The sequence below is a fragment of the Ailuropoda melanoleuca genome, chromosome 9, assembly GCF_002007445.2.
Source record: "Ailuropoda melanoleuca isolate Jingjing chromosome 9, ASM200744v2, whole genome shotgun sequence".
In the NCBI taxonomy this organism is placed as follows: domain Eukaryota; kingdom Metazoa; phylum Chordata; class Mammalia; order Carnivora; family Ursidae; genus Ailuropoda; species Ailuropoda melanoleuca.
The window spans coordinates 19,736,055-19,762,574 of NC_048226.1; the positions used below are offsets into that span (position 1 = coordinate 19,736,055).

General features: G+C 37.2%; 1 protein-coding gene across 11 annotated transcripts in view; it reads left to right on the forward strand.

Moving 5' to 3' along the window:
* Positions 1-26,520, forward strand: part of TJP1 (tight junction protein 1) — a 154,184-nt gene that overhangs the window by 109,950 nt on the left and 17,714 nt on the right. For 8 of the 11 annotated variants that reach the window (XM_034667960.1, XM_034667963.1, XM_034667965.1 and 5 more), the window contains exons 9-22: positions 6,035-6,174; positions 7,348-7,453; positions 10,330-10,480; positions 13,001-13,109; positions 14,039-14,258; positions 14,704-14,888; positions 14,993-15,088; positions 18,259-18,341; positions 18,892-19,102; positions 19,414-19,514; positions 22,992-23,342; positions 23,675-23,914; positions 24,558-25,427; positions 25,582-25,679. In XM_034667960.1, the coding sequence (XP_034523851.1) occupies positions 6,035-6,174; positions 7,348-7,453; positions 10,330-10,480; positions 13,001-13,109; positions 14,039-14,258; positions 14,704-14,888; positions 14,993-15,088; positions 18,259-18,341; positions 18,892-19,102; positions 19,414-19,514; positions 22,992-23,342; positions 23,675-23,914; positions 24,558-25,427; positions 25,582-25,679 (2,961 nt within the window). The remainder of the gene's footprint in view (positions 1-6,034; positions 6,175-7,347; positions 7,454-10,329; positions 10,481-13,000; positions 13,110-14,038; positions 14,259-14,703; positions 14,889-14,992; positions 15,089-18,258; positions 18,342-18,891; positions 19,103-19,413; positions 19,515-22,991; positions 23,343-23,674; positions 23,915-24,557; positions 25,428-25,581; positions 25,680-26,520) is intronic. The other 3 variants (XM_034667967.1, XM_034667968.1, XM_034667961.1) reach the window with 2 other exon arrangements.

Genomic DNA, 26,520 nt, shown 5'->3' on the forward strand with positions numbered 1-26,520 from the left:
CAGACTTCAGTGTGCCCTTGTTTTTTTCTTTTTCATGTCTTCTAGTCCTCCCAGCTGAACTCCCCTGTTACTGGAGAAAAGCTGTGGGATATGGTTAAGTTAATTTCTAAACACGTCTTTATTGTTAATTATGGCTGAGGTAGCCCAGTAGCCTTTAAAGGAATTAGTATCTAGTTTTTGTTTTCATCCTAGGTTCTGTAGGCCTTGCCTCCCTTTATGCAGTAAGTGAGTTTCTGAAAAGAAAGTATAAATCTGTTTTTTGGGATAAGTCATTTAGTATGTAATAGGAATTTGAAGTGGGTCTCCAGAGGGAGAGCCCCTCACCAAGCCGCCTGCCCTCTACCCTCTACCTAGAGGCCCAAACACTTGTGATTTTACTCACGCCTAAAGTTTCTCACTTAAAACAATTTGTTACTCCTTGCTAATCTGATAAGAGTGCATGTTACGCTGCTACCCAGTTTACACAGTTGACCGGATAAGACTTAAAGAAGGTTGTTTACAATGAATTCATTTATGTGAACTGTAAAAACTCTTCAGAGATTGTGTTCCACCCCATCTCTTAACAACCGTCTTCCATAGAGTTTTTAACCAGCCCAGAGCTTCTAGATAGATGGATCACTGCCATTAGATTGATGTACAAATGAAAAATCTGGAAAATAAACCCTGTCTCCTACCCTCCAGGGGAAAAACAGAAATGCCCTTAAGAGGATCTTGAGGTCCTTGAGAATGTCTGAAATGTCTGTCTCGGCTACTCAGAGCCAGAGTATGTAGATAAACATGAGTCTGACTCAGGACAGAAGTGGTTTTTGTATTAAGTCAGCCTTCTTAATAGCAAAAAAAAATGTTTATTTTTTTAAATTTTTTTGGGTAAAATTTATATCTGTTTCAGAGCCAGTTGGGTAGAATCATGTATGGAAGATTTGAGGAAAATGTGTTTTCATTGTCACAGCTTCACCAGTTTCTTTTGATAAGCGCTACTGATTATAGACTAATTTAGCGTGTCTGAATTCAGTTTTTGTCTTGCAGTAGACATAATGATCCCATTTGCTCATAATAGAACTTTTAAAATGTTTGGAAAATTTGATTCTTCTTGTACTGTAACTGTAGATCATTCCCAACTTCATTTCTACTAGCTAGCCACATGTGGTTGCTGAGTGTTTGAAATGTGGTCAGGCCACATTGAGATGTATTTTAAGTGTGAAATAACACATTGGATTTTGATGACTGAGCACACACAAAAAGACATAAATTACCTCATTAATAATTTATCTTGATTACCTAATGAAATAATATTTTGGACGTAATGGGTTAAATAAAATGTATTCATTGATTTTACCTCATTTCATTTAATACAGATTTTAGAAAATTTACAGTTACATGGATGACTTGCTTCATAATCCTGTTAACAGCACTGCTCCCGATCTACATGTATTATTGAATAATGCCTCCATCTTTTGGTAGATAACAGAAATGCACTAAAAAGAGCAGTGATTCTCCAAATACTGTGTGAAAAATTCCATAGATTAATTTGAGTTCCATCCACCTGAAATGTTATTTAAGTCATAACAGTTGTTACCGGGGTTGGAGGGGTGGAAAAGGTGATGGGCGGTACTGTATGAAAATTAACCAAGATGAAAGTACGGGCAGTTGTTATGTGATGCAGCAAGCGCCCTATTGCTCAACAAATGACAACTTGCTGGTTATCATTACGGACGGAGGATGTTTACATTAAAGTATTATAATTGATTCTAAGTTACCAAGATGGTAGTTATCATTAATGCCAGTCATTTTAAATTTAAGAAGTTGAGGGGCGCCTTGGGTGGCACAGCGGTTAAGCGTCTGCCTTCGGCTCAGGGCGTGATTCCGGTGTTATGGGATCGAGCCCCACATCAGGCTCCTCTGCTGTGAGCCTGCTTCTTCCTCTCCCACTCCCTCTGCTTGTGTTCCCTCTCTCGCTGGCTGTCTCTATCTCTGTCGAATAAATAAATAAAATCTTTAAAAAAAAATTTAAATTATAAGAAAGAGAGTCAATGTAAGTATTTGTTTTTAGGATTTTTTTTAAAGCAGTTTAAAGTTTTCTTGTTGCAGAGCAATAATCTGTAGAATTATTAAAATTATGCATTCTTTAGTCTCACTTTCTTTAAAATGTTCATATTCGTAATATATCATTTGCATTTTTTAATGCAAAGAATGTAAGGGGAATCTTCTATTTTCTTCTGCCCTTTATACTCTGAAGTGCCTAGAGCAGTTTGGGGATAAAGCTTAATTGTATTTATTTATTCTTGGACTAATTGTACATGAGATTTTATTACATAAGCAGTAGCTAAAAATTTTGACCTTCTATGGTTTGAAAATAGTTCATTCTGATTTGATTTAGGAAATACCTTGACTTTCATAGTTCTTCCTAAAAGACTGTTTTACCTACATGCAGCTCATTTTAATATATATAACTTAAAACAGAATACACCCCCATAGAATAGTTAAGTGAATAGAAAATAGAAAATATGAAAAATGGGGGCGCCTGGGTGGCACAGCGGTTAAGCATCTGCCTTCGGCTCAGGGCGTGATCCCGGCGTTCTGGGATCGAGCCCCACATCAGGCTCTTCCGCTGTGAGCCTGCTTCTTCCTCTCCCACTCCCCCTGCTTGTGTTCCCTCTCTCGCGCTGTCTCTATCTCTGTCAAATAAATAAATAAAATCTTTAAAAAAAAAAAAAAAAGAAACTACGAAAAATGCCTACTTTTTATCCTTTCAGAAGGGTAACAGGGAAGAAACTTTATCAGAGACTCCTAATAATATGCATTAATAGAACCAAATTCTTTGTTTAAAGTTAGACTTAATTCCATTTAAAAATAATAAACATTATTTTAAAATGAACATTGTTTTAAAATATTTTAAAACATTTCAGTCTTTACTCAGTAAGTAATGTGTACATATTTTTTGTTGTAAAAATTGAAATAGTGTAGATAAACCTCAAATTCCACTTGGGTTCTGTTTTGTCTACTTCTCCCTGAGGGGGGAAACACTATTGCCTGTTTGGTTATACCCATCTAGGTCTTTCTTCATGTGGGCATGTGTTTATAGAGCTATGGAGATACCTCATGATGTCACACCATAGATACTCTGCAGTTTGTGCTTCACATCTTGTTTCAGAGTTATTCTCATGTTTCTACATACAGGTCTCTTTCATCGTAACTTATTTTAATGTATTAGTTTTGTCTTCAATTATAAAAGCAACATACGCTTATTAGAACAAGTGAAATAGGTAAACTCCACCTTACCCTATTTCCCACTGCTCTTGAATTAAGCCTTATTCCATACTTACACATATTTTTATTTGGCATCATGTATAGAGTTTATGTGTGATTTTATTTTATTTATTTTATTTTATTGTATTTTAATTATTTTATTTTTTAATTTTAATTTTATTTTATATTTTTTGGTGGGCAGCAAAGCAAGGTTTATTGAGCCATAGCAAAGTGAGATAGTACAAAGCTCCCGAGGAGGTAGGGAGCCCAAGAAGATTGTCCTGTGTGTGTTTTTAATAATTAAAAAAGGTCAGACTCTGCACGTTATTTTCCAGCTAGCTAATTTTACTTAACAATACAGGGTGAACATCCTTCCAGTTTATTCTTTTGATGGAAATTCTGTTTCTAGGTCTTTGGCTTTGCAATCACTGTTGTGTAAGCATCTTCGTCCATGATTTCATATACTGGCTCTTTTTATTTCTGAAGTCATTAAAAAGTATATTGGTATTATTTTTAAATTTTCATGAATAATCCGGATTACTGTGCAGAAGTAATGTTTGAGACTACACTTGTTTCTCCATGTTTACCAATCTCATGGTTGCAGATTGGTAACTCCTTATTTCCAGTTGATGGTTTTCTGATTAGTGGAGCTGAGCATTGTTTTATAAGATTATTGCCATAGTATTGCTTCCTCAGTGAATTGCCAGGTTCATTTCTGTTGCTCATTTGTCTTCTGTGTTGTTCTTTTTCATTTCTTCATCAGTCAGTAGTAGCTCTTTTGGGGAGTGTGTTGTAAATATAAGTCTTTATAATATCCTTTCTTGGGCAATTAAACATTTTTAACGTGAAATGTTTTCATCTTTATGGCTTCTGACGTTTATCTTACTTATTTGGGGAGCTGTCCCCCAATCTACGATGGTACAGATTTCTTTTTAGGTGTTTTACAGTTTCTGATGCTATTGCTGCTGGCATACTTTTCTCTTTTCATTTTCTTCTGATTGTAGAGGACATTGAGGAAAGTCTGTTGATTTTTTAAAAATATAATTTATATAATTTGTTTTGTATTCTTTTATATGCACTAAAATTCTCCCCAGTATTTCAAGCCTATTACCTCATGGTTATATCATCTGGGTCTTCAAAATAGTGTTAAATAACCATAGTATTGGCAGGTATCACTGTGTTGTTACTGATTTTAGTGTAAATACATTCAGCATTTCCCTGTTTAGTGTGGTCTTAGCTCTTGGTTTTGGGAAATAGTCTCGTAATTAATTGTGTAGTCTATATTTTTGCTTTATTTGTGATTTTTATTAGGAATGGCTGTTGAATTTTTTTTTTCACATTCCTGTTTGACCGATATTTTTTTCTTGTAATATTTGAATGTAATAAGGAATTATGTGGTAGATTTCTAGTGTTAAGCCAGCCATATACTTGTGAAATAACCCTGCTGTGATCACTGTAAAATGATCTTTTAATACATTACTATATTCCATTAGCTAGCATTTTATTTAGAATTTTTTCCTCCATTTATAGTTTAAAATATTTATTATTTTCTGTTTGTCCTCTCAGTGTCAAGGTTTGGGTGTTAAGCTACTTGTTAGCCTCAGACTGAATTGCTGATAGAATGTTGAAAATTTTTGAAATACACAAGATTTTTATGATACTGTTCTCTGAGTTACTATGCATGTTTGTAATTTTCCATAACAAAAAGTTTGAAAAAAATGCATTCTTGGACATGTATGTATTTCTCTAGGATAAACTTAGAAGTGGAATTACAGGTTTTTGCATGTTTGCCTTTTTTGTTTCAATAAGTAACTCCCATTTTGTCCTTAAGTAGTTGTACTTACTTACATTTATTTTACCATCCCTGTATCATTTTCTCCATGTCCTTCCCTGTGTTTTGTGTTATCATGTGAAAGTTCTCACGAATAAGATAATTTAAAGTTATTTTAATGTGCATTTTCCTAGTTACTAGTGAGGGTGAACATATTTTCATGTTTATTGTTATTTGTGTATGTACATTTTTGGTGAATTATCTCTTCCTAATACTCGTTTTTCTCTTGAGTTGCCTCCTTTAAACTGATTTATAATTCCTTATATGTTCTAAATATCAAATTCTTATATGTGTTGTTAGGCCAATATATAAATTGGTCAATACTTAAATATTAAGGTATTAAACTCATTACATATGTTAGGTCGAACTATATGAAATTGCTCATATTCAGCTGTTTGAACTATAAAAACCCATTTCATTTGGCTTAACCAAAAATATATCTATTTTTTAATTACTTGCATTTTTATGTAATTACTATTGTTGGTGTATAAGGGTTTTTGTGCCTTGAGTCTTACTTTAGCAGTCCTCTATTTTCAGTGATACAAATTTTTAAAAAATATATTATGTTTTAGACTTAAATTCCCATCTGAAATTGTATTTTTGTCATTAATATGCATAGAGATCTAATGTTTCTAAATTTGTGGACATTTGTCCTAACATCATTTATTGAATAAATAGCATGTTCTTCTCTGACAGTTTTGAACGGCCATTTCCATAATAAATTTTACCTCTGTGGATAGATTCATCTATTTTCTGTTTTATTACTTTGATCTGTTTTCTGTTTCTGTGGCAATACCACTCTAGTTTTATTTACTAGGTTTTTATAACATTTTGAAAGAACAAATCCCTTGTCATTGTTTTTCAAAGTTTGCTTGACTGTTCTTAGACTGTTCTCTTACAAATGATTTTCACAATCATCTTTATGCTCATAGTTTTTAAAATTTTACTAATGTGTAGTCTCCGGAGCAGAGAGGAAGAGAGAATTTCTAAACCTGGGGCTGTCTCAACTCCTCTGAAGCATGCGGATGATCATACACCTAAAACGGTAGAAGAAGTTGTAGTTGAGAGAAATGAGAAACAAGCGCCCACTCTTCCAGGTAGGCCTAGCAAACTACTACATTCAGAAAACATTTGCAATCAGCCTAAAAAGAATAATTGTCAGAATTTACAGACGACTTAAAGATACTTCAGTGATTATGATTATTGTTATTTCTACAGTTAATACTACTGCTTCTACTACCTCTGTTTGAATTTTTCTGTATTTGACTTCTCGCATATTCCTTATGGGTATGAGGTTGGCAGGGATCGGTAGGCTTTCATGATTTTTTAAAAAATTTGGATAGAAAAAATAATTTCATACATTTCATAGTTAAGAGCTATTCACAGTGAGTAAAGTTGTTCTCCAGCACTGCTTATTTAGGAGAAATATAAGATTGGCTTAAGAAATTTTTTTTAAGTTATTTTACCTATTAAAAGTGTTTTCATGGGGCGCCTGGGTGGCACAGCGGTTAAGCGCCTGCCTTCGGCTCAGGGCGTGATCCCGGCGTTATGGGATCGAGCCCCACAACAGGGTCCTCTGCTATGAGCCTGCTTCTTCCTCTCCCATTCCCCCTGCTTGTGTTCCCTCTCTCGCTGGCTGTCTCTCTCTCTGTCAAATAAATAAATAAAATCTTTAAAAAAAAATAAAAAGTGTTTTCATAAACGCTGTAAGTTATACACTATAGAGATGTAAATGAGACCAGACATAAGAATCTGCAAGGTACCAAGATGAATTTGCTTGAAAGGCCAGATTTGGGTTCTGATGTCTCTCAATTCCTTCTCTCAAGTCTTTTTACTCTGCTTGTTTAGTAGCAAGAATGTGGATATTTGAAAACAAATTTTACCACTGTGAAGAGGGCTGCTTTGACAGCCTTAGAGAAATGTAGGGATTCTCTCTTTGTCTCTTTTTCCTCCTCTTCCTCCTCTCCCTGCCCCCCCTCGCCCCCCATAGATTTTTCAAACCCTAACAAGCTGAAGCTTTGGAGGGCACAGGTAACCGTGTAATATGCATACTTGCTGTAAAGACATCAGAATTTATAACTCTACTCTGTACTTTAAAATACATAGTATATATGTTCCTTATCACGTTTTCTGAGCTTACATTTTTGCTGATGAATTTTTATGTTTTTTGTGGGCTTTTTATTGTTTGGTATTTTCCTGGGTGCTTACATTATTATTCCAGTGTTTAATAAAGTGATTCCTGCACAGTTTTTAAATTTTCTTTTTTTTAGAACCAAAGCCTGTGTATGCTCAAGGTGGACAACCAGACGTGGATTTACCTGTCAGTCCGTCTGATGGCGTCCTGCCTAATTCAACTCATGAAGATGGGATTCTCCGGTAATGCGATTTTAAACTTGTATTGTCTTCTCTGTCCATTATTCACTGTTGTTTAAGTGAGAATTCTGTTGCAAACCATATTGCATATCCTTTTTAAAAGAGTGCATACCACTTGATGCTATGATTAAGGTTTTATTTCAAATTATTTATATGATAGATTAGAGAACAAAAAAGAAACTTTGGATGTTGACTTTCTCACCACTGTCATCTACCTAGTTTTTAGGTTGGGAATTACAAAAATTAAAAATTGTTTTCTGCTTAGAAATCAGAATTTTCACAAGTTTTCTAATGCCCTAGCATTTAAAAAAAACAAACACCATTGTTTCTCCATTTGAACACTGTTGACATTTTGGACTGGGTCCTTGTTTATTGTGGTGGCCTGTCCTTCACAGTGTGGAATGTTAAGCAACACCCCTGACCGCTAGCTGCCAGTAGCACCTCCCAGTTGTAACAACCAAAAATGTCCGCAGACTTTGCCAAATGTTTCTTGGGGACAGAATCACCCTTGGTTGAAAACCTGTGCTAGATTAGTTAGCAACTCAAAAGTAAGTTTTTTTACATTCCATACCTTTTACTGTTCTGTTTTATACTTAATGAGATTGAGATATAAATTTCAAACCATCTTGATCATCAAGTTAGTCTTTTGTTGCCGCTGTGGTGAAAGGGACATGATGTAAGTAATTGAAAGTAACCAAACTTTTAAGTGGGTTAGATGTAGACCCCTCTCTTACTTGTTTTCTTTGCTTAAGAAAATTGGGTTATTACTGCAAGACCCAGCTAGATAGAGAGAACTCCTGAAATAGATGGGTAGGACACAGGATTAAAATTGTATATTGTTAATATCAGATAACTGATAATTCAGAATTTTATAAATTATGAAGGGATAGTCTCCTTCTTTTCTTTTGTTCAGAATTGCTGAAAGCATTTATAACTCCTTAAGGTTTAAGAAAACTGGAATGTTTAATTCCAGAGACTTGTTTCTCAGGAGAGCCCTGAAGAGCAGATACCAAGGTGGATTTGAGGTTGTGGGCAGCTGAGCCAGGAAACATTTGGTTATTCATTCAAATCCAGTGACTGGATTTGGGGCGGAAGTGGTTAATGGGTTTACTTTTTGTTACTGCAAGTAGTTGATGTAATGCAGGTAAAGCAGAGTATAAAATGTTAGTCATCTGGGGTACATGACACTGAGACTGGGCCTAAAGCTGTCCTTCATTTTTTATTTTTTTAAAGATTTTATTTATTCATTTGAGAGAGAGCACAAGCAAGGGGAAAGGCTGAGGGAGAGGGAGAAGCAGGCTCCCTGCTGAGCTTGGAGCCCGATGCGGGACTTGATCCCAGGACCCTGAGATCACGACCTGAGCTGAAGGCAGACACTTAATTGACTGAACCACCCAGGCATCCTAAAGCTGTCCTTTAAAAAGATAGATTTTACTAAGGGATGCAGACTACAATCAACGATTTTTACTTTTTGAGGCATAGATCAGTCTGGGTTACAAAAGGACTGACTACCAGGGACCTGGAGTCTCAAGGACTTTGAGGGAGTGTTTCAAAAAGCTCTCTGTACAGTTGGTTTGGGAGAGGAGCCTGTGAGCAGGCTCTGGACTTCCCTGGAAAAATAGGACACTATCACAGCTAAATGATTCACATGGCCCAAGATAACACTGGCCAGTACATTCAGGGGAGGCACCAGGGGTGCCACCAACCCTGACAATGAGTGACTGACTTCATCTAACCTACAGGCTCTGATGTTTAACATCTAGTTAATGTCCGTTCCAGGTAAGGAAATGGAACAAGTGTGAATACCTTATAAGATCTGAAAGCTTAAGGTGGTCTTTAGTTGATTTAAAAGAATTAGATCCCCCTGTCTTTCCTCAACTTATTTATTCATTTATTTGATTTGTGTTTTTTACTTTCTATTGGCTCTAATCATTTGTTAATTGTTAGTGAATTAAGAGGAAAGGGACTTTTTCTGCACTTCGTGTCAGAGTAGGTAATAGAATTGTGTGTCTTCTTGACTAGAAAAGTGAGAGAGTTACGGAAGCCTAGATGGGTAATTTGTAATTACATATGTAATTTATGATTAGTTACCTTAAAGGGTAGTTTGTGATTATGATCCGTTTCTGCCTACCCATTCTTCTAAGACGTCCTTTAGTTTTTATTTCAGGACGATCACAAGGCTTTGGCACTACACTGATTATAAAAGAATGTGCATACATTAATTCCTTTTCCATTCTCTCTCTAGTAAGAAAAGGGCAGAGATTGAATATATGACTAATCCAGAAAGGCTAAGTGATGATAAGTTTTTTATTTGAAATTCAAAGAGGCTGCAGAGTAAGTGATCTGTGTCAGAGTGCACCAACTGCCAAGTTTAAAAACCACTATCTCTTGGTTGTGGAGATCACAATGCTTGGAGCCTCACTTTGATTCCCTGGTATTAGGAAAATTTGTCAATTTATGCTTCAGTTTCTTCCTTTGAAAAGCAGTACTTCTTAGTTATTCTGTATAGATGATACGGTATGAATTGGGATGGAAAAAATGGAAGATGTTTTTAACCATTGCAAATGCCCCGTATGCATCCAAGACACTAAGAGTTGGGAAAACATTGTTTTAAAGTAGTTTTATAAGTTAGTTTTAAAAAGTAATTGCATATTAAATTCAGTTATTTTAAAACTTATTAATCAGAGAATAAAAGAAAGTGCCAGTAAAGCTGATTTGGAGTTCTAATACTAAATTGTATTCAGTAAATTAGTGGTATGAGGGGAATTTCAGAGATGATGGTCCTTTGTTTCATTCTGAGTGTGGTTTTCATTGTAGCAGTTTACTGTAACTTTTCAAGCTTCTCTTAACCGTTTTAAATAAAATATTTGTTTTAACAGGCCCAGCATGAAATTGGTAAAATTCAGAAAAGGAGATAGTGTGGGTCTGCGCCTGGCTGGTGGAAATGATGTTGGAATATTTGTAGCTGGTGTTCTAGAAGATAGCCCTGCAGCCAAAGAAGGCTTAGAAGAGGGTGATCAAATTCTCAGGGTATGTCAGTATATCAGAGATATGGTTTGAAAGTACTTAGATCTTTAGAGAAAGACATCAAATACAGCAAACCTATTATTATAATTTAGTTGTAATCTTAAGTCAGTCTCTTGAACCCAGTAACCGTTTCAGATGAGGAATCCATCTGGTCTTGGTTGTACTGGCCTCGTCCCTTCCCATTTCTGCATTTGCTCTTGTTTATTGCTGTGATATGTGTTACTACAGAATGTGATCCTCTGGTTTCATTTTAATCTCTGATGTTCATAGAACCTACCAAAAAAAAAAAAATAGGTCTTAGATCCCTATAATATCCACCAAGTAGTCTTTTTAAGTTCAACTAGACATTCAGGCTGACAGGACTAACATGGGCCACAACTTGCCATCAGTTTTTCCTCTCCCATGGGAGAGGGAGCAGTCCTTGCAGCAGTCCACATAGTGCTGGGGGGCTTTCTTTACCCTGCAGATGGCTCACGTGCAAGGAAATGGGGTGTCCATCGGGCAAATGTGTCAGCTCCCTGGCTCTGAAACTTCATACCCCACAAGAGACAGGACCAGTTACAGGAGTCAAAAAGCCCAGCTTAGGGTGGTCTCTCTTCTTTTGCTGTTGTTGTTTTTCTCTCTTTGCCATAAGCGATGCTATCTAGTCATATAGTATCATCTTTATCTGTCTCCTTAAAACATCCAAATCTCTTGGCAGATAAACTATGTCCTGTTTTAACCAGAAGATCATATCTATTAAATGTGAGTTCCTATTTGCTCTACCTCGCCAGTACAGACTGTCATTGCCACCTCTATTCTGGTCTTTCTGCATTTGGGCTACCTCCTGCCCCATGTCCTGGATTCAGTCTCTAGCTCAGAACCTTGCTGCTTTGCTCATGTTTTTCTCTTTCCCTCTCCTCTGGCTCTTCATCTGTCCTCCACTGTCTTACCTCTCTCCTTTTGCTGTTGAAATTGTTGTCAGCGCCTACCCTGCTTCCTTTTCAGTCATCACTGTCATGAAGTTTTATAGTCTGACTTCTACCATAACCACTACTCAAATCTGAAGTTTCATAAGCCATCATTGACCTATTGGCACCCTCAGCCCTCATTTTCCTTTATTTCCTAGCAGTGTTTTGACTGTCTTAAGTAATCTTTCTTGAAGAGCTTTCTTCCTTGGATTCCTTAATACTGTCGTTCTGGTACTCGTCTAATCTTGTAAATTCTTTTCCAGCCTTCCTTAATGGTTCTTCTAAAGCTTGGAGAATGTCAGCAGCTCCCTACTTCTCTCTTGCTATAGGTCTCTATCTCGACTTTGAGGGCTTTTGTCAGCAGCCCACCGTCAGCATCTTCACTTTGAGCTCTGCCTGAGTCCCCTCCCCACTGTGCCAGCTACTTGTGGCCATTTTCCTCCTTCTCTTCTTTCCCTTCAAACTTCCCATAAAAGTCAAGCTATCATCTTTGACTTACTGGTTTCCATCTGACACTGTACTGTGATTCCTCCTGACACTGTACTTTGATTCCTCCTAGTGGTATTTACATTGTACACAGACAAACCATCATCATGCAGATGATGTTCACTATACTAAAGAAGTTAAACAGACCTATCTCTTAACCATCTCATATCCTATTTGAAATAATCAGGGCATATGTACATCATTTTATTTTATTTTTTAAAAGCTCTTATTTTCTTTTTAAAGTAAGTTCTACCCCCAACATGGGGCTCAAATTCACAACCCCGAGATCAAGAGTCACGTGCTCTACCAACTGAGCCAGCCAGGCATCCTTATGTACATCATTTTTAAATTATTTCTTAATAATTTGCTTTTGTTTTGTATCATAAAAGTAGTGCATGTTAATTTTTTTTTAATGTGGAAAATTTTCAAATGGTAAAAAGAAGAAAATCTACCTGTAATCCTGCATATAGTCACCAATAACATTTTGATAAGTTTCCATTGTTCCTTAAGAGCTTCTGATTTAAGTACATACTGACTTCGCAGACGTTGAGCTCACATCATACAGATGGTCTTACAGAGTTGGGACAATGCATACTCGGTTTCTTTTTATCTTCCTTCTGATTTCTTTTACAGAGACTAGTAAAAAGTAAGGGCTCTATTATTAAATTCACAGAATTAAAGAAAATCTTTTTTTGTTGATGTATATTGGTATACAACATTTTATTTTAAGTTACATTCATGGAATTTATAATTTCAAAATGTAAAGCCAGAGTTTATAATAATAAATATTTGGAATTGTCTTTTTGGTCTAAATTGGTTAGATTTTGCAATAGATGATCATTAATGCCAGGATGCATTGTGGCTACTCTTTCAGTGAATTTAACACTTTTATTCAATTTACTTGGTTTCTACATATTTTAAATTAGAGTATATTATTTTTCTCCAAAGGAAAGTCAGTTTTTTCCCTCTGAAAGCTGTGATATTTCCAAATTAGGTAAAGTCTGAGAATCTTTGTTTTCTGTGTAGATAAGTATTTTCATAATCTTAAAATATGACCAAGAGTAATTCGTGAAATATATTTTAACAGGTAAACAATGTAGATTTCACAAACATCATAAGAGAAGAAGCTGTCCTTTTCCTGCTCGACCTCCCTAAAGGAGAAGAAGTGACCATATTGGCTCAGAAGAAGAAAGATGGTGAGATACTATCAGAAAATGGAGAAAATCTGTAGAATTTTGAGAACTTAAATAGGGATTTTAATTGCCACTTTTAAATAAATCATTGACAGTTCAGTGGTAAATGAATTTTTTAATCTCAGAGTTTAAGTCACTTAGAGGCACAGTCTTACACTATGCTCATTAGAAAACACGATAATAGGACCACCTTTATGACATTTTAGTTTAAGTAGAATACTATCCAGCCCTTCACAAGGCATAGAAATATCCTGGTTGTTTATTAGCCATCAGAACCATACGAAGTATAGTTAGCTTCCAAATTTTTTTATTGATGTTGTGTAAGCAATACATTTTTGTGTTAGCATTAATTAAAGAGAATGCCTAATTTTCTTTGATTAGGCAGATACACTTTTCAGTTAGAACAGGGTTTCTCAACCTCAGCACTATTGTCGTTTTGGGCCAAATAATTCTTTTTTGTGGGAGCTGACTTTTTTGTAGGATGCTTAGAAACATCCCTGGCCTCTATCCACTAGATCCCAATCAAGAATGTCTCCAGATATTGCCAAATATCCCCTGGGGGAACAAAATTACCCTCATTTGAAAACCACTTATTTAGAAAATGGGATTATGTAATATTTGTAGCAAAATTAAGTTAGATGATATAAATAGCACTATGTGTGGTTTTGGACAAGTTGCTTAATCTGTTTCTGCGTTACTCTCCTCATCTGCAAAATGGAGGTGCGCTAAGCATTCCTATTTCGTGAAGTAATGGTGCTGCACATGAGATAGAATGCCTGATGTGGTACCTCACACAGAGGAAGGATTCAACATATGTTGAATGCTGTTGGTTTTATTATTATTGCCACAGCATCTTCACATAATCTGTTCTCTTCAGAGTAATTTCTTATTTTACTAGCTATTGATAATGTTTTTGTTTTGATTCCTTTTAGTTTATCGTCGCATCGTAGAATCAGATGTAGGAGATTCTTTCTATATTAGAACCCATTTTGAATATGAAAAGGAATCTCCCTATGGACTTAGTTTTAACAAAGGAGAGGTGTTCCGTGTTGTGGATACCTTGTACAATGGGAAACTAGGCTCTTGGCTCGCTATTCGAATTGGTAAAAATCATAAAGAAGTAGAACGAGGCATCATCCCTAACAAGAACAGGTATGTATGTTTGGATACTTCTCATATAATAAGTAAATGGTCATGGAAGACTTGAATCCCATTGGGAAATTTTGGCAATGTAAAGAATTAGTTTTCATTGTATTCACTGTATCTGTGACTGAATTAGTTGTACAAACTATTTTATTTTTTTATTTTATTATTTCTTTATTTAAGTAGGCTCCACGCTCAGTGTGGAGACCAACGTGGGGCTTTGAACTCACAACCCTGAGATCAAGACCTGAACTGAGATCAGGAGTCTGATGCTTAAAGACTGAACCTCCCAAATGCCCCCAAAACTTCTTTATCTTAGTTTAGCCATGAAGGTTTAAGCTGCATGTGAACTTGTGTCCAGTATTTTGATATTTTGTTTCATCTGCGGGTCTTTTTCCATTTTGTTTTTTTAAATATATTTATCCATCTGTTCTCTATCCTCTATCTTGTCTAGGGCTGAGCAGTTAGCCAGTGTACAGTACACACTTCCAAAAACAGCTGGGGGAGACCGTGCTGACTTCTGGAGATTCCGGGGTCTTCGCAGTTCCAAGAGAAATCTTCGAAAGAGCAGAGAGGATTTGTCAGCTCAGCCAGTTCAAACAAAGTTTCCAGCCTATGAAAGAGTTGTTCTTCGAGAAGGTAGCTTATTTTCTATAGATTAACCTTAATGCCATTTAATGTCAATGTGCTTAAGAAAGAAAAAGTATGAACTATGTTATTTTTTTCTTTGAATTTCTCCCCAGCTGGATTTCTGAGGCCTGTAACTATCTTTGGACCCATAGCTGATGTTGCCCGAGAAAAGCTGGCAAGAGAGGAACCAGATATTTATCAGATTGCAAGTAAGTGGCCTTAAGACTGACTTAGATGAGGTTGAGGGTATTACCTTATTTGGTATTCCTCTAAAGGATGGGTCTGATCCATTCACTTAATAGAAGTAAAACTTCCTATAAGTGAAAATTTGCGATTTACCCAGTTTATTTAATTTGGACGGAAATTTGAGTGATTGTGTCCTTGTTCGAATACCCTTTAATAATAAAAAGAATCACCATTTATGAAGCTCTGGGCTTTATGTGAAAATTGTACGCTATCTTGTTTAATAAATCCTGACAATATCACCATGTCATAAATATTAGAGTATCCATGCTGAAGTTGAGCAGCTTGAGTCTTAGGGTGGTCGGGACCATCACCAACCAATTTCTTTACTCTAAACTTTCCTGATGACACCCAGCTAGTGAGTGACAAAACTCAACTTTGAACCCAACCATTCCTGGCTTCAGTCCAGTGCTTTCAGTCATTGAGCTAAGAGAAACACTCTAGTGTATAAAAAGGGTAATAAAAGCATGGTTCATGCCATCAGTTATTATTGTAGGCATTTACAGTAAGTTAGTGTTAAATATAAATATTGAAGATGTAGTGCTTTAAATGCCTAACAGATTTTGTTTGCAGATTCTTTTATTATTTAATTAGTTTAGCTATTGTGGTACTTTAAATATACAGACTTAGTTATGACCACTTTGGCTTGCTTTGAGCTATATATAAAAACTTAAACTATTTTTTTCCTCTAATTATAGAAATAGTCTCTGTTTGGAAAGCTTAGAAAATTAATTTTGACATATATCATCATCCTAAATTTTACCCTGTTGTATTTTATTCCACCCTGTTGCCATTTGTAAGCAAACTTTTGTGTGGAGCTTTATTTATTCTGTTTTCCTTCTTAATAGATAATACCTTATTTTTTTATTATCCATTTTGCAACCTAATTTTGGTTGATTAGCTTCTGTTGTTTACATAGTTGATTTTAATTTTATATTTTATAAAGGATGGAGACATCTGTCCGTATTTTATTTGCTTGTTTCTGCTCTGCTTTGTTTCCCAAAAGATTTAAATCCTCAGGAATATAGCTTTTCCCATATTTATGATAATTTTCTCAGAATTCCCAAATATAGGTGGGAATGAGCCGTGTAGTTGGTGTTTCTACTATCACTAGATAAGACCTGCATTAACAGTTTTAATTTAAAGAATCAGAACATCGCTTTTTTATTATATTGCTTGATTTGCAGACAAATGATAGTAAAATTTAGCAAGTTTAGAAAATGTATATTTCTTTTTTTTTTTTTTTTAAGATTTTATTTATTTATTTGACACAGCCAGCCAGCGAGAGAGGGAACACAAGCAGGGGAAGTGGGAGAAGAAGAAGCAGGCTCCCAGCGGAGCAGGGAGCCCAATGGGGGGCTCGATCCCAGGACCTTGGGATCATGCCCTGAGCCGAAGGCAGATGCTTAATGACTGAGCCACCCAGGTGCCCCGAAAATGTTTATTTCTGATTCCCTATTCAGTTTGTTAGTTTTTTCAGAAGAGCTTTTTTTGGGTCGTTAATAGGTAACATTTGGCCTAAAGAAGTTGGTGGTGACCCCACCCATACCCAAACTTAGGGTTTTTAGATTTAGGAAAAGTAAGTGTGAAGACTTGTGAAGTTCTACCTGAGGGAGTAACTGGTTGCTTTAATTGGGTTTATTCTACATTTCAGCCAGGCTCTTTAAAAAGGGATTCAGATAGCTTAGTTATGTATCCTTCTGAGTCCAATGAGAGTGTTTTTTGTTAAAGAATTAGTAGTATTTTCTCCAACCAAAACTCCCATTTGATCTCTCTCTTTAATTCTCTGTTCACCAGATTTGAAATTCTGCTCTGTTTGCTCGTGGAGCTTTATCTTAGGATAGTCTTGTTCTCTAGAGTCATTCAGCTTGTCCTTCAGTGTGACCTTTGCCCTTCCAAATCTCTGATTTTGTCTGATCTGAAACACCAGAGCTCCTCTTTGTCTTTCACGCTTTCCTTGTGACCAGAGTCACAAACCTTGCTTTGCTGTTTTAGTGAAGAACTTTGTGTAAATTGGACCTTTGAGATTTTTGGTTAGTAACTGGCTCAAGGTGCACTTGGCATATTATATACCAGTAGGGTGGGACAGGTTGCCAGTGTGAAAGCACAGGCTGTCTCAGTTACAAATTAACAGCCTTCTCTGCTCCCAGGTTCCAAAAAGGCCTCTAACCCAGAACTCCCCAGCCAGTCTGCTACAGCATTGTTGCTGATGGGTTATGGACCTGCCCAGGTATTGATTTCATCAACCCCCCAGTGGCTGGATGGGGTTCCACCCAGAAGAGGCCTCCTAAGTTTATCTCTGTTGCCCGTACAAATAATGCCTTTTTCTGTGCATGTCACAATGTGTAAAACATTTGGAAATAGTGCCATGCCAAGCCATCTTAGAGCATTAGTCAAAAGAAAAAACGTGTGCATACATACATATTTTTACATCTTTTTTAATGTCTTTCTCCAGGACATAGAAAAATTTTGGAAAACATAAAAAACATGTATTAAAACTCACATTATTTCAAGTTTTAGTATTTTATTTATACCAAAATAGAATTTATAATTTTATTTTCCTTTAATGGAAACAAGCTCATCAATATTATTTTTAAATCTCCTTTTTAAAATTTCCTTCTCAGTTGAAGGAATTGCCATATTTGACAATTTTTCTTGACCAATTAAATCTTACTCAGGTTTCACTCACTGATTCTATTTAAAATTTTGGTATGTTGTTTATTGTGGATTATTAATTTTGAGCTTTCAAGCAACATATTGCAGCTAAGTATTACTTGATTGCTGAGGTTTTTTGGCACCCCATTGAATACTCCTCCTGAAGCAAGTGCTTCACTTGCCTTCTCTAATTCCGGAATTGTTGGAAAGTGTTAATCTAACCTAGTGGAACTCAGCCAGGGGCAGTTCTGTCCCATTGAGGATACTGGCCACTCCTGGAGACATTTTTATTGGTCATAATGTGGACGAGAGGCACATAGCAGGAGGAGGCCAGAAATGCTGCTGAACAGGCCATAGTGCACAGGACGGCCCCTATAACTAAGTACTTTGGAGCCCAGTGTGTGGTAGTGCTCGTAGAGAAACCGTGGTCTAACCAATGGACATTTGATGTTTTGTTTTTGTCCTGTGATGTCATGAATAGAAAGTGAACCACGAGATGCTGGAACTGACCAACGTAGCTCTGGCATTATTCGCCTTCATACAATAAAGCAAATAATAGATCAGGTAAGTTATTAAAATTGACCTATTTCATTATAATCTGTGAATGTTGTATTTTTGAGTGGGATGGCGTTTAGTTAATTTGGAAGTAGTAAAGTAGCTTTTTAAAAATTACTACTCGTCTACCATAAGGAGATTAAACCCATACCAAAAGGCATTCCAATAACCACTTTCAAGGAAACAGTATTACATGCATCAAAAGGTATTTACATGCACAGGGAATATGTTACTCCACAAGATCGTGTCAGGAACATTAAATTCGTATACTTTTTTTCACTTACAGAACACAGATAATACTGTCAACTTGCAAGTATTGGGGCTATTTTTAAGTGAGCTGGTGAAGTTTTTTGTTTTGTTTTGTTTTAATTGGGCTAGAAATCATATTGAATTCTGGTTACAAATTTTTCTAACATGTACTCTAGAGACATTTTGGAGCCCGATTAAAGGTCCATTACCATTGGAATGTAGTCTAGGCTGTGCCTTTTTTTGAAGGTGATGATTCTTAATTAACTGTATCTTGTGTCCTTGTTTATTTTGTGTGTGTGCGTGCCTCCAGGACAAACATGCTTTATTAGATGTAACACCAAATGCAGTTGATCGTCTGAATTATGCCCAGTGGTATCCAATTGTAGTATTCCTTAACCCTGATTCTAAGCAAGGTGTGAAAACTATGAGGATGAGGTTATGTCCAGAATCTCGGAAAAGTGCCAGGAAATTATATGAACGATCTCATAAACTTCGTAAAAATAATCACCATCTTTTTACAAGTGAGTATATTAAAGGCCTTCATGTAGTTTAAAATGTCTAGGCAACAATATGTAGACAAAAATACTGTGGTGTTCAAATGCTAAAAGCTATATGTAACCTTTGCCTTGGAAAGCTTCCTGTTGTATTAACAGCTTATGTTTGAGTCAAAGAAAATGTACAGCGCCAAAATAGAAATTTCAGAGGTGTGCGTCCTCAAACATTATCCATCAAAAACTAAGAATGATGATTGAGCTAATGCATGCAGAGTTGAATGAATTCTGGCTTTTGACAGTGTTCTAATCGTAAAACAATGTTGTTAATTTATTTTCAGCTACAATTAACTTAAATTCAATGAATGATGGTTGGTATGGTGCATTGAAAGAAGCAATTCAGCAACAACAGAACCAGTTGGTATGGGTTTCTGAGGGAAAGGTAAGAAACTTCCTGTTACTTAACCCTTACAGTAGTTGATACGACTAATCAGAGATGCCTTTGAGTTACCATTGCCTTCTTTTTTTTTTTTTTTTTTTTTTTTTTTTTTAAAGATTTTATTGATTTATTTGACAGAGATAGAGACAGCCAGTGAGAGAGGGAACACAAGCAGGGGGAGTGGGAGAGGAAGAAGCAGGCTCATAGCGGAGGAGCCTGATGTGGGGCTCGATCCCACAACGCCGGGATCACGCCCTGAGCCGAAGGCAGACGCTTAACCGCTGTGCCACCCAGGCGCCCCGAGTTACCATTGCCTTCTGATTAGATCAGTATATTAGAGTAATTTGGGGAGAGTTTGCTTTTTAAGTTTTTATAATTTGTATGTAGGAGTCATGAAAGTTGTTTTTGAGTAAAATGTTCCGAAATTTCCCCACCTATTGAATTTACCACTTCAGTGGTACTCTCTGAGAGAGTTCTCAAATGCTAACTAAAAGAGCAAGGTTGAGTTCCGGCTCTGCCCCTGTCTGACTGAGGAATGACTTAGAATCTGCTTCAGTTTCCTCCTTTGAAAGTGAGGAGAGTTGAGTGGGCTAGGTCGTGTTCCCCCAAAGTGCTGTCCTCTCTGCACATGAGATTCAGGACTTGGTCTGGAAGAAAAAGGCACTCTAACGGCAAGTAATGGGTGGGAAATACTGTAGCCATAGCCCCCCCGAGAGGGGCGGGCAGCGCAGTGAGGGGCAGCACTGTATCCATCAGCGTAGGAAAGGCTTTGAGAAGTTGTAAGTAAAGAACCTATTTTATTACTTTGTTTACCTAGGGAATTTTTTCCCCTTAGTATCTGTTCATATTGTTACAACACTAGGAGATGTTGGACAGAGTAATACATCCTTTTTAAATACAAATTTTATATACAGTCAAATGGCCAGCTTTAAAATAACTACTTTCTGTTGTCAGTCTTTCTGGTTTTATAGCAGTCTTTGATGGGAAAGGTCTGTTCATTTTGTTGGGCAAGTTAATACAGCTGAAAGAAACTTGTTTTTAGTGTCTTTTACCTTCAGTTCAATATTAACATGTTTTGGTTGCTAGAGAAGACTGAGAATATCTCGTTTTGTTTTGTTTTGTTTTGGTATTTCCTTGTTGGCTTGGTTTTTGTTGTGTTTGGCCCCTGCATGGCCCCTACTTTCCTCTGCCTGGCTATGGCTACAGATGCTCTAGCAGTGCATGCTGCATGCTTAGGACCACGGTGCCCTTTATCCAGAAAACACAACCTCTGTAAGAAGAGATGTTAAAATGTTTACATCTAGAGGTCGTGTCTGGTCTGCTATTCCCTCCTGTATTAATGTGTCAGAATTGTGGTTTTTCTCATCAGTACCACTTTAGGGGATGGACTGTGCATATGAGATCATCAGACCTCTTTGAATAACTGGCATATTAGCTGGGACACTTGACAGACAAATCGAGGTAGAAAAAAACCACTGCATCGCCTTACAGAAACACACTATTATTAACTTTTACTCATGTGGCATTTGATACAAAGGATTGCAATCCTCTCCATACTAATCTGTAAAAACACAAATTCTATTAGCAGCCTTTGTCAGGTAGAATGGTTAACAGCTTGCATTGGTGATTCCTGAAGTGAAATTAGTTTATAAATGCACAAAGTAGGCCATCTGCCTCTCTGAGGGCTTTTTTTTTAATCCACAAATCCTAATTTTCTATGATTTCTTTTCGTGATATTGTGTGCTTCCTGTTTTTGCTTGGATTTTAAAATGCAGGTCTAACACCCCTAATTTATGTGAGGAAAAACAGATCATTTATTATTAGAATAGATTGATGCATTTTGTGAATCAGAATAGGTTGTTACAATTTAAATCAAGCTTGATAGATCTCCTGCCCCTTCTGTTCATGTATATTTTATCATAATAGATTCTTAAACCAAAACCAGTTCATTTCACATTGACTTTCCTGAGCGAACTACTCTGGTCTAATTGCTGGAAAGAGTTCTTTTTTGCAAGGTCTGACACAGTCTTATGTGTTCCCTACTAAGCCAAGAAAAGTCATCCTGAGACTTTCTTAACATGTAGGCATGTCATTTCTTGGTTCAAAGCAACCCATGGTTCTTGCTCACTTGTGCATTTCATACCACTGCAAAAGCTAGGTGGATTGATGAATTCCAAGTTAATTCAAGGACTTAAATATTTCCCTGGCTGGCTGCTGGGTTATAGTCTTCCAGAATCCGGGGAAGTTAAAGGTTAGAGTAGATAGCAAAAAGACTTCTCTTCTGCAGCAACCATTATAGAGTTGAGAAGCCATTGAGATTTTAATGGGAGAGACTGCTGTAACATAGAGCAGAGCCCTGGAATTCTCAGTCCCTGAGCCCAGCAGGTACTCTGTTGAAAACCAGAGCCCCTGGGATGCCTCATATACCCTAGTCTTTCTTATTTGGAGAGCAGTACTCAGGGTCAGGCTCTTAAGAGAGCCAGGCATAGGACTGTGTGGAATGTTCCATTCAGGCAGCTCAAGCCTTATGTTTTTCCTTCAGTCTGTGCTTAAAATGGAAGAAGGATTGTCTGAATTCTGGATTCCAGATCCTTAAACTCCAGTGCCCAACTGGGCACAGTGTCCAGGCAAGATCTTCAGGGACTGATCTAATTAATCCCGGTACTAGTTCCAAACTAGTATCTAATGACAGCCTGTTGATGCAACTCTTTAGATTCCTTTCCCTCAAATGCTTCTCATTTTCTTTCTGGTCTACTCAGAAGATAATGTAGACTAATAAAAACCGACTCAGCTCTTAATTATGTACAAAAGAGAAACATAATTGCATTTCTCCCTCACCATCCATTGGATACTACACCTGTGAAAAATAATAAAGACAATAGTTCTTAATTTAATGAGGCAGCTGGCACTTAGGTGATGGTGCTTTTGCATTGTGTTTTACAAAAACTTGAGGGCCAAATACCAACTTTTTAAAAAGTTGTTTTCTTTATATAATATTTATAGACATATATATAAATACATGTAAGCTCTTACTTAACTTGAACTGTGGCATTTATTTTCATAGTTACTCTTAAATGCGCTGTTCTGTCAGTGTGTCCTTGTTTCTGTGAGCTTGGTTTGGTAGCATTCTCCCTCTTCACCTTGCTTTTGGGCTGATAAACTAGTGACTGATTAGGTTTTGTAAACCTGAGTGGTATCAGGGTTCCTTCATTGACTTCTGGGGCTGAGCCTCAGAGTCCAGCTTTGTCGTGGCTGAGCAGCCAACGTTTCATTCTTCCAAGGCCTTCAGATCTCAAAGGATGCTCTGTGTGTCTGCATGTGTGCTTGTACAATCTTCTTGACCTTTCCTCGCCAGAAGTTTCGAGAAATAGATGTGATTTCTCCAAAGAAAAATATCCTTTTCAATCTCCCTTGTAAAATAAAGGCCATCTCTTAAAGAATTACTGAATAAAATTTTTAATTTACTTTTATTTGACCCAGGCGGATGGTGCTACAAGTGATGACCTTGATTTGCATGATGATCGTCTGTCCTACCTGTCAGCCCCAGGTAGTGAATACTCAATGTATAGCACGGACAGTAGACACACTTCTGACTATGAAGACACAGATACAGAAGGCGGGGCCTACACTGATCAAGAACTAGATGAAACTCTTAATGATGAGGTTGGGACTCCACCGGAGTCTGCCATTACACGGTCCTCTGAGCCTGTAAGAGAGGACTCCTCTGGAATGCATCATGAAAACCAAACATATCCTCCTTATTCACCACAAGCGCAGCCACAACCAATTCATAGAATAGACTCCCCTGGATTTAAAACAGCCTCTCAACAGGTAAGCAGCAAGCATTCAACGTTTTGTAGTTAGAGGTGCATTATTAAATTTTAGAATGTGGTGATTGAGTTGAAGAATATATTTTTTCCTTTCTTTGGATTAAGAATTAATCTTTAATTTTGATTAGAGAATATCAAGGACTTAATACTAAACGTTGTATGTTCATCTTACACAGCAGGATACTGAATTTTTTTTTTTTAATTGAGGACGTCAGGTCATAGTTTTGTTATTCAGCACACTTAAAATGTATGTCTACCAGCCCCTATAAATGGAAGTGGGAAGTTAGCAGTAAACAAAAACACTATATTTAAAATATTTTAAACACTTCACAGAAAGCAGAAGCCTCATCTCCAGTCCCTTACCTTTCGCCTGAAACAAACTCAGCATCATCAACCTCTGCTGTTAACCATAATGTAACTTTAACTAATGTCAGACTGGAGGGGCCCACCCCAGCTCCTTCCACCTCTTACTCACCACAAGCTGATTCTTTAAGAACACCAAGTACTGAGGCAGCTCACATAATGCTAAGAGATCAAGAGCCATCATTGCCGTCGCATGTAGATCCAGCAAAGGTACCTGTGCTGCAGTGTTGCCCTCATTTGTCGCTCTCCATCAGTCTAGCACATGATCATTTTTGCTTTGCCCTTTAAGTGTTCCTTTTGCTTTTTTACTGTGGGCTTACATACCATAGTGCTTTCGAATCAATATGAATCATTTCAGTTTTGTAGTTTGCATGGCTTCTGGTGGTATACTGATAATTTGAAAATAGGCCTTTTAATTGGGATTTGTGCTTACTGTTTTATTATTTTTATTTTTTGGCTTTTGGTATTTTTCAGAATTCCTTATAATATGTAGTTGTGACTCATCATAAGCATTTTTGTGTTTTGTAAATTATGGTGTCCATAAGTTTTCTTTATGATTTTTATTTTTGGTGTCCAAGTGGAATCAGTAGTTCAGTGTATTAATTTTCTTCTAAATTTAATAATTATCTTTAACTCACTTTTCATTTAGAACATGCTAAAACATAAAAGCCCCCCTACCTGCATTATAAATTTTGAGCTTTCACTTAAACTAGCTTTCTCACTAATCTCTTTCTTGTCTTGGTAATAAGTGGTAGAATATACCATTTTCACATATTAAATTATATTTTTGTCTATTAAAATAGACTAGAATTGAAAACAATCTTTGTACTTACACATTAATTTTTTTATACAGGTGTATAGAAAAGATCCCTATCCTGAGGAAATGATGAGACAGAATCACGTTTTGAAACAGCCAGCTGTTGGTCACCCAGGGCAGAGGCCAGACAAAGAGCCTAATCTGAGCTATGAATCCCAACCCCCATATGTAGAGAAACAAGCCAACAGAGACCTCGAGCAGCCCACATACAGATATGACTCCTCAAGTTACACAGACCAGTTTTCTCGAAACTATGACCATCGTCTCCGCTACGAAGAGCGCATTCCTACATATGAAGAGCAGTGGTCTTATTATGATGACAAACAGCCCTACCAGCCTCGGACGCCTTTTGATAATCAGCACCCTCGGGACCTTGACTCCAGACAGCATCCTGAAGAGTCCTCAGAACGAGGCTATTACCCACGTTTTGAAGAGCCAGCCCCTCTGTCCTATGACAGCAGACCACGCTATGACCAGCCACCTAGAACCTCCACCCTACGACATGAAGAGCAGCCAGCTCCTGGGTATGACATGCACAACAGATACAGGCCGGAAGCACAGTCCTATTCAGTAGGCCCGAAGGCGACTGAACCCAAACAGTATTTTGACCAATACCCACGAAGTTACGAGCAAGTACCACCACAAGGATTTACCTCTAAAGCAGGCCACTATGAGCCTCTCCATGGTGCTGCAGTTGTCCCTCCTCTAATTCCCGCATCTCAACACAAGCCAGAAGTTCTGCCTTCAAATACCAAACCACTGCCTCCACCCCCCACTCTGACTGAAGAGGAGGAAGATCCAGCAATGAAGCCCCAGTCTGTGCTCACTAGAGTGAAAATGTTTGAAAACAAAAGATCTGCATCATTGGAGAGCAAGAAGGATGAAAACCACACTGCTGCTTTTAAGGTAAGCATGTAACCATGCCATTCTTGCCTTGGATGCATGGGCACATTCAGTGAAGGAGCAGTTCAGAATGCTTCCTAGCTCTCCCTCCCCTGCTTAAATGAAGCCTCTTTTGTAATTATCTCTTCTTGGGCCATGTTTGTGTTCTGTTTTGCAGCCTCCAGAGGTAGCATCTAAACCTTCAGGTGCTCCCATCATTGGCCCTAAAGCCACTCCTCAGAATCAGTTCAGTGAACATGACAAAACACTGTACAGGTGGGTATGCTTTGTGGTGTTTGTGGCATGGAACTGACCAGGAATCTAACCCTTTCAGTCAGTGAGGAAGCTTTTTACTACGTTAGTAGAGGAGAGGAAGGAAAAGGGAAAGGATCTTGTTTGTCCTTAAATGAAAACTACCAGCCTTTCTAATTAAGACAGTGGCCCTAGAAAGAAAAATTAAGGTCTTGATTATGCTTTCTGTCACAGATCTTTGTTATGCCTTTAGTAATCAAGTCTTTCAAAGAGATACTTTTCTAGCAAGCGATTACAATTTTAAAAAAGCCCTTCATTTGTATTATGTTCTTTAGTTTTAGAAGTGCTTTTAGACATACAAACTCTTTTTAGTTTTTAGGGGTAAAGAAGCAAGCCCAGTTTGGCTAAAATAACAAAAATTAATCATTTAGTAAGCACGGTGCCATATACTTGCCATTGCTCTAAGCTCTTCAGTGTGGGTAACTGGTCCTTTTCCCCATTTTAAAGAGAGGCACTGGGGCTGAGAGGGGTTGAGTAGCTTGTAGGACTTGGTGGAGCTGGGAGAGAAACCTGGCCAGCAGCTCTCTTAGCAGGAGCCTTGTCACACTGCAAGTAAGCGACAGACTGGGTTTGAATAGTTTCTCTGCCTAACTCAGGTGTTTTACTTGCTTACATTTGTGCTTACAATAAAGAGGAACTACTATCTAACATACAGATTTTCCTCTGAATGATGTCTAGTGCTTTTCATGTAAACGTAAACTACTGCGGGGTCTCCTTTAGCCAGTATCATCAGCAAATGAGTTGTTTTACATAAAATAAACTTGTGATTACTGAAAGCTTAGTCCCCTTTTTGGTGTGAAAACTA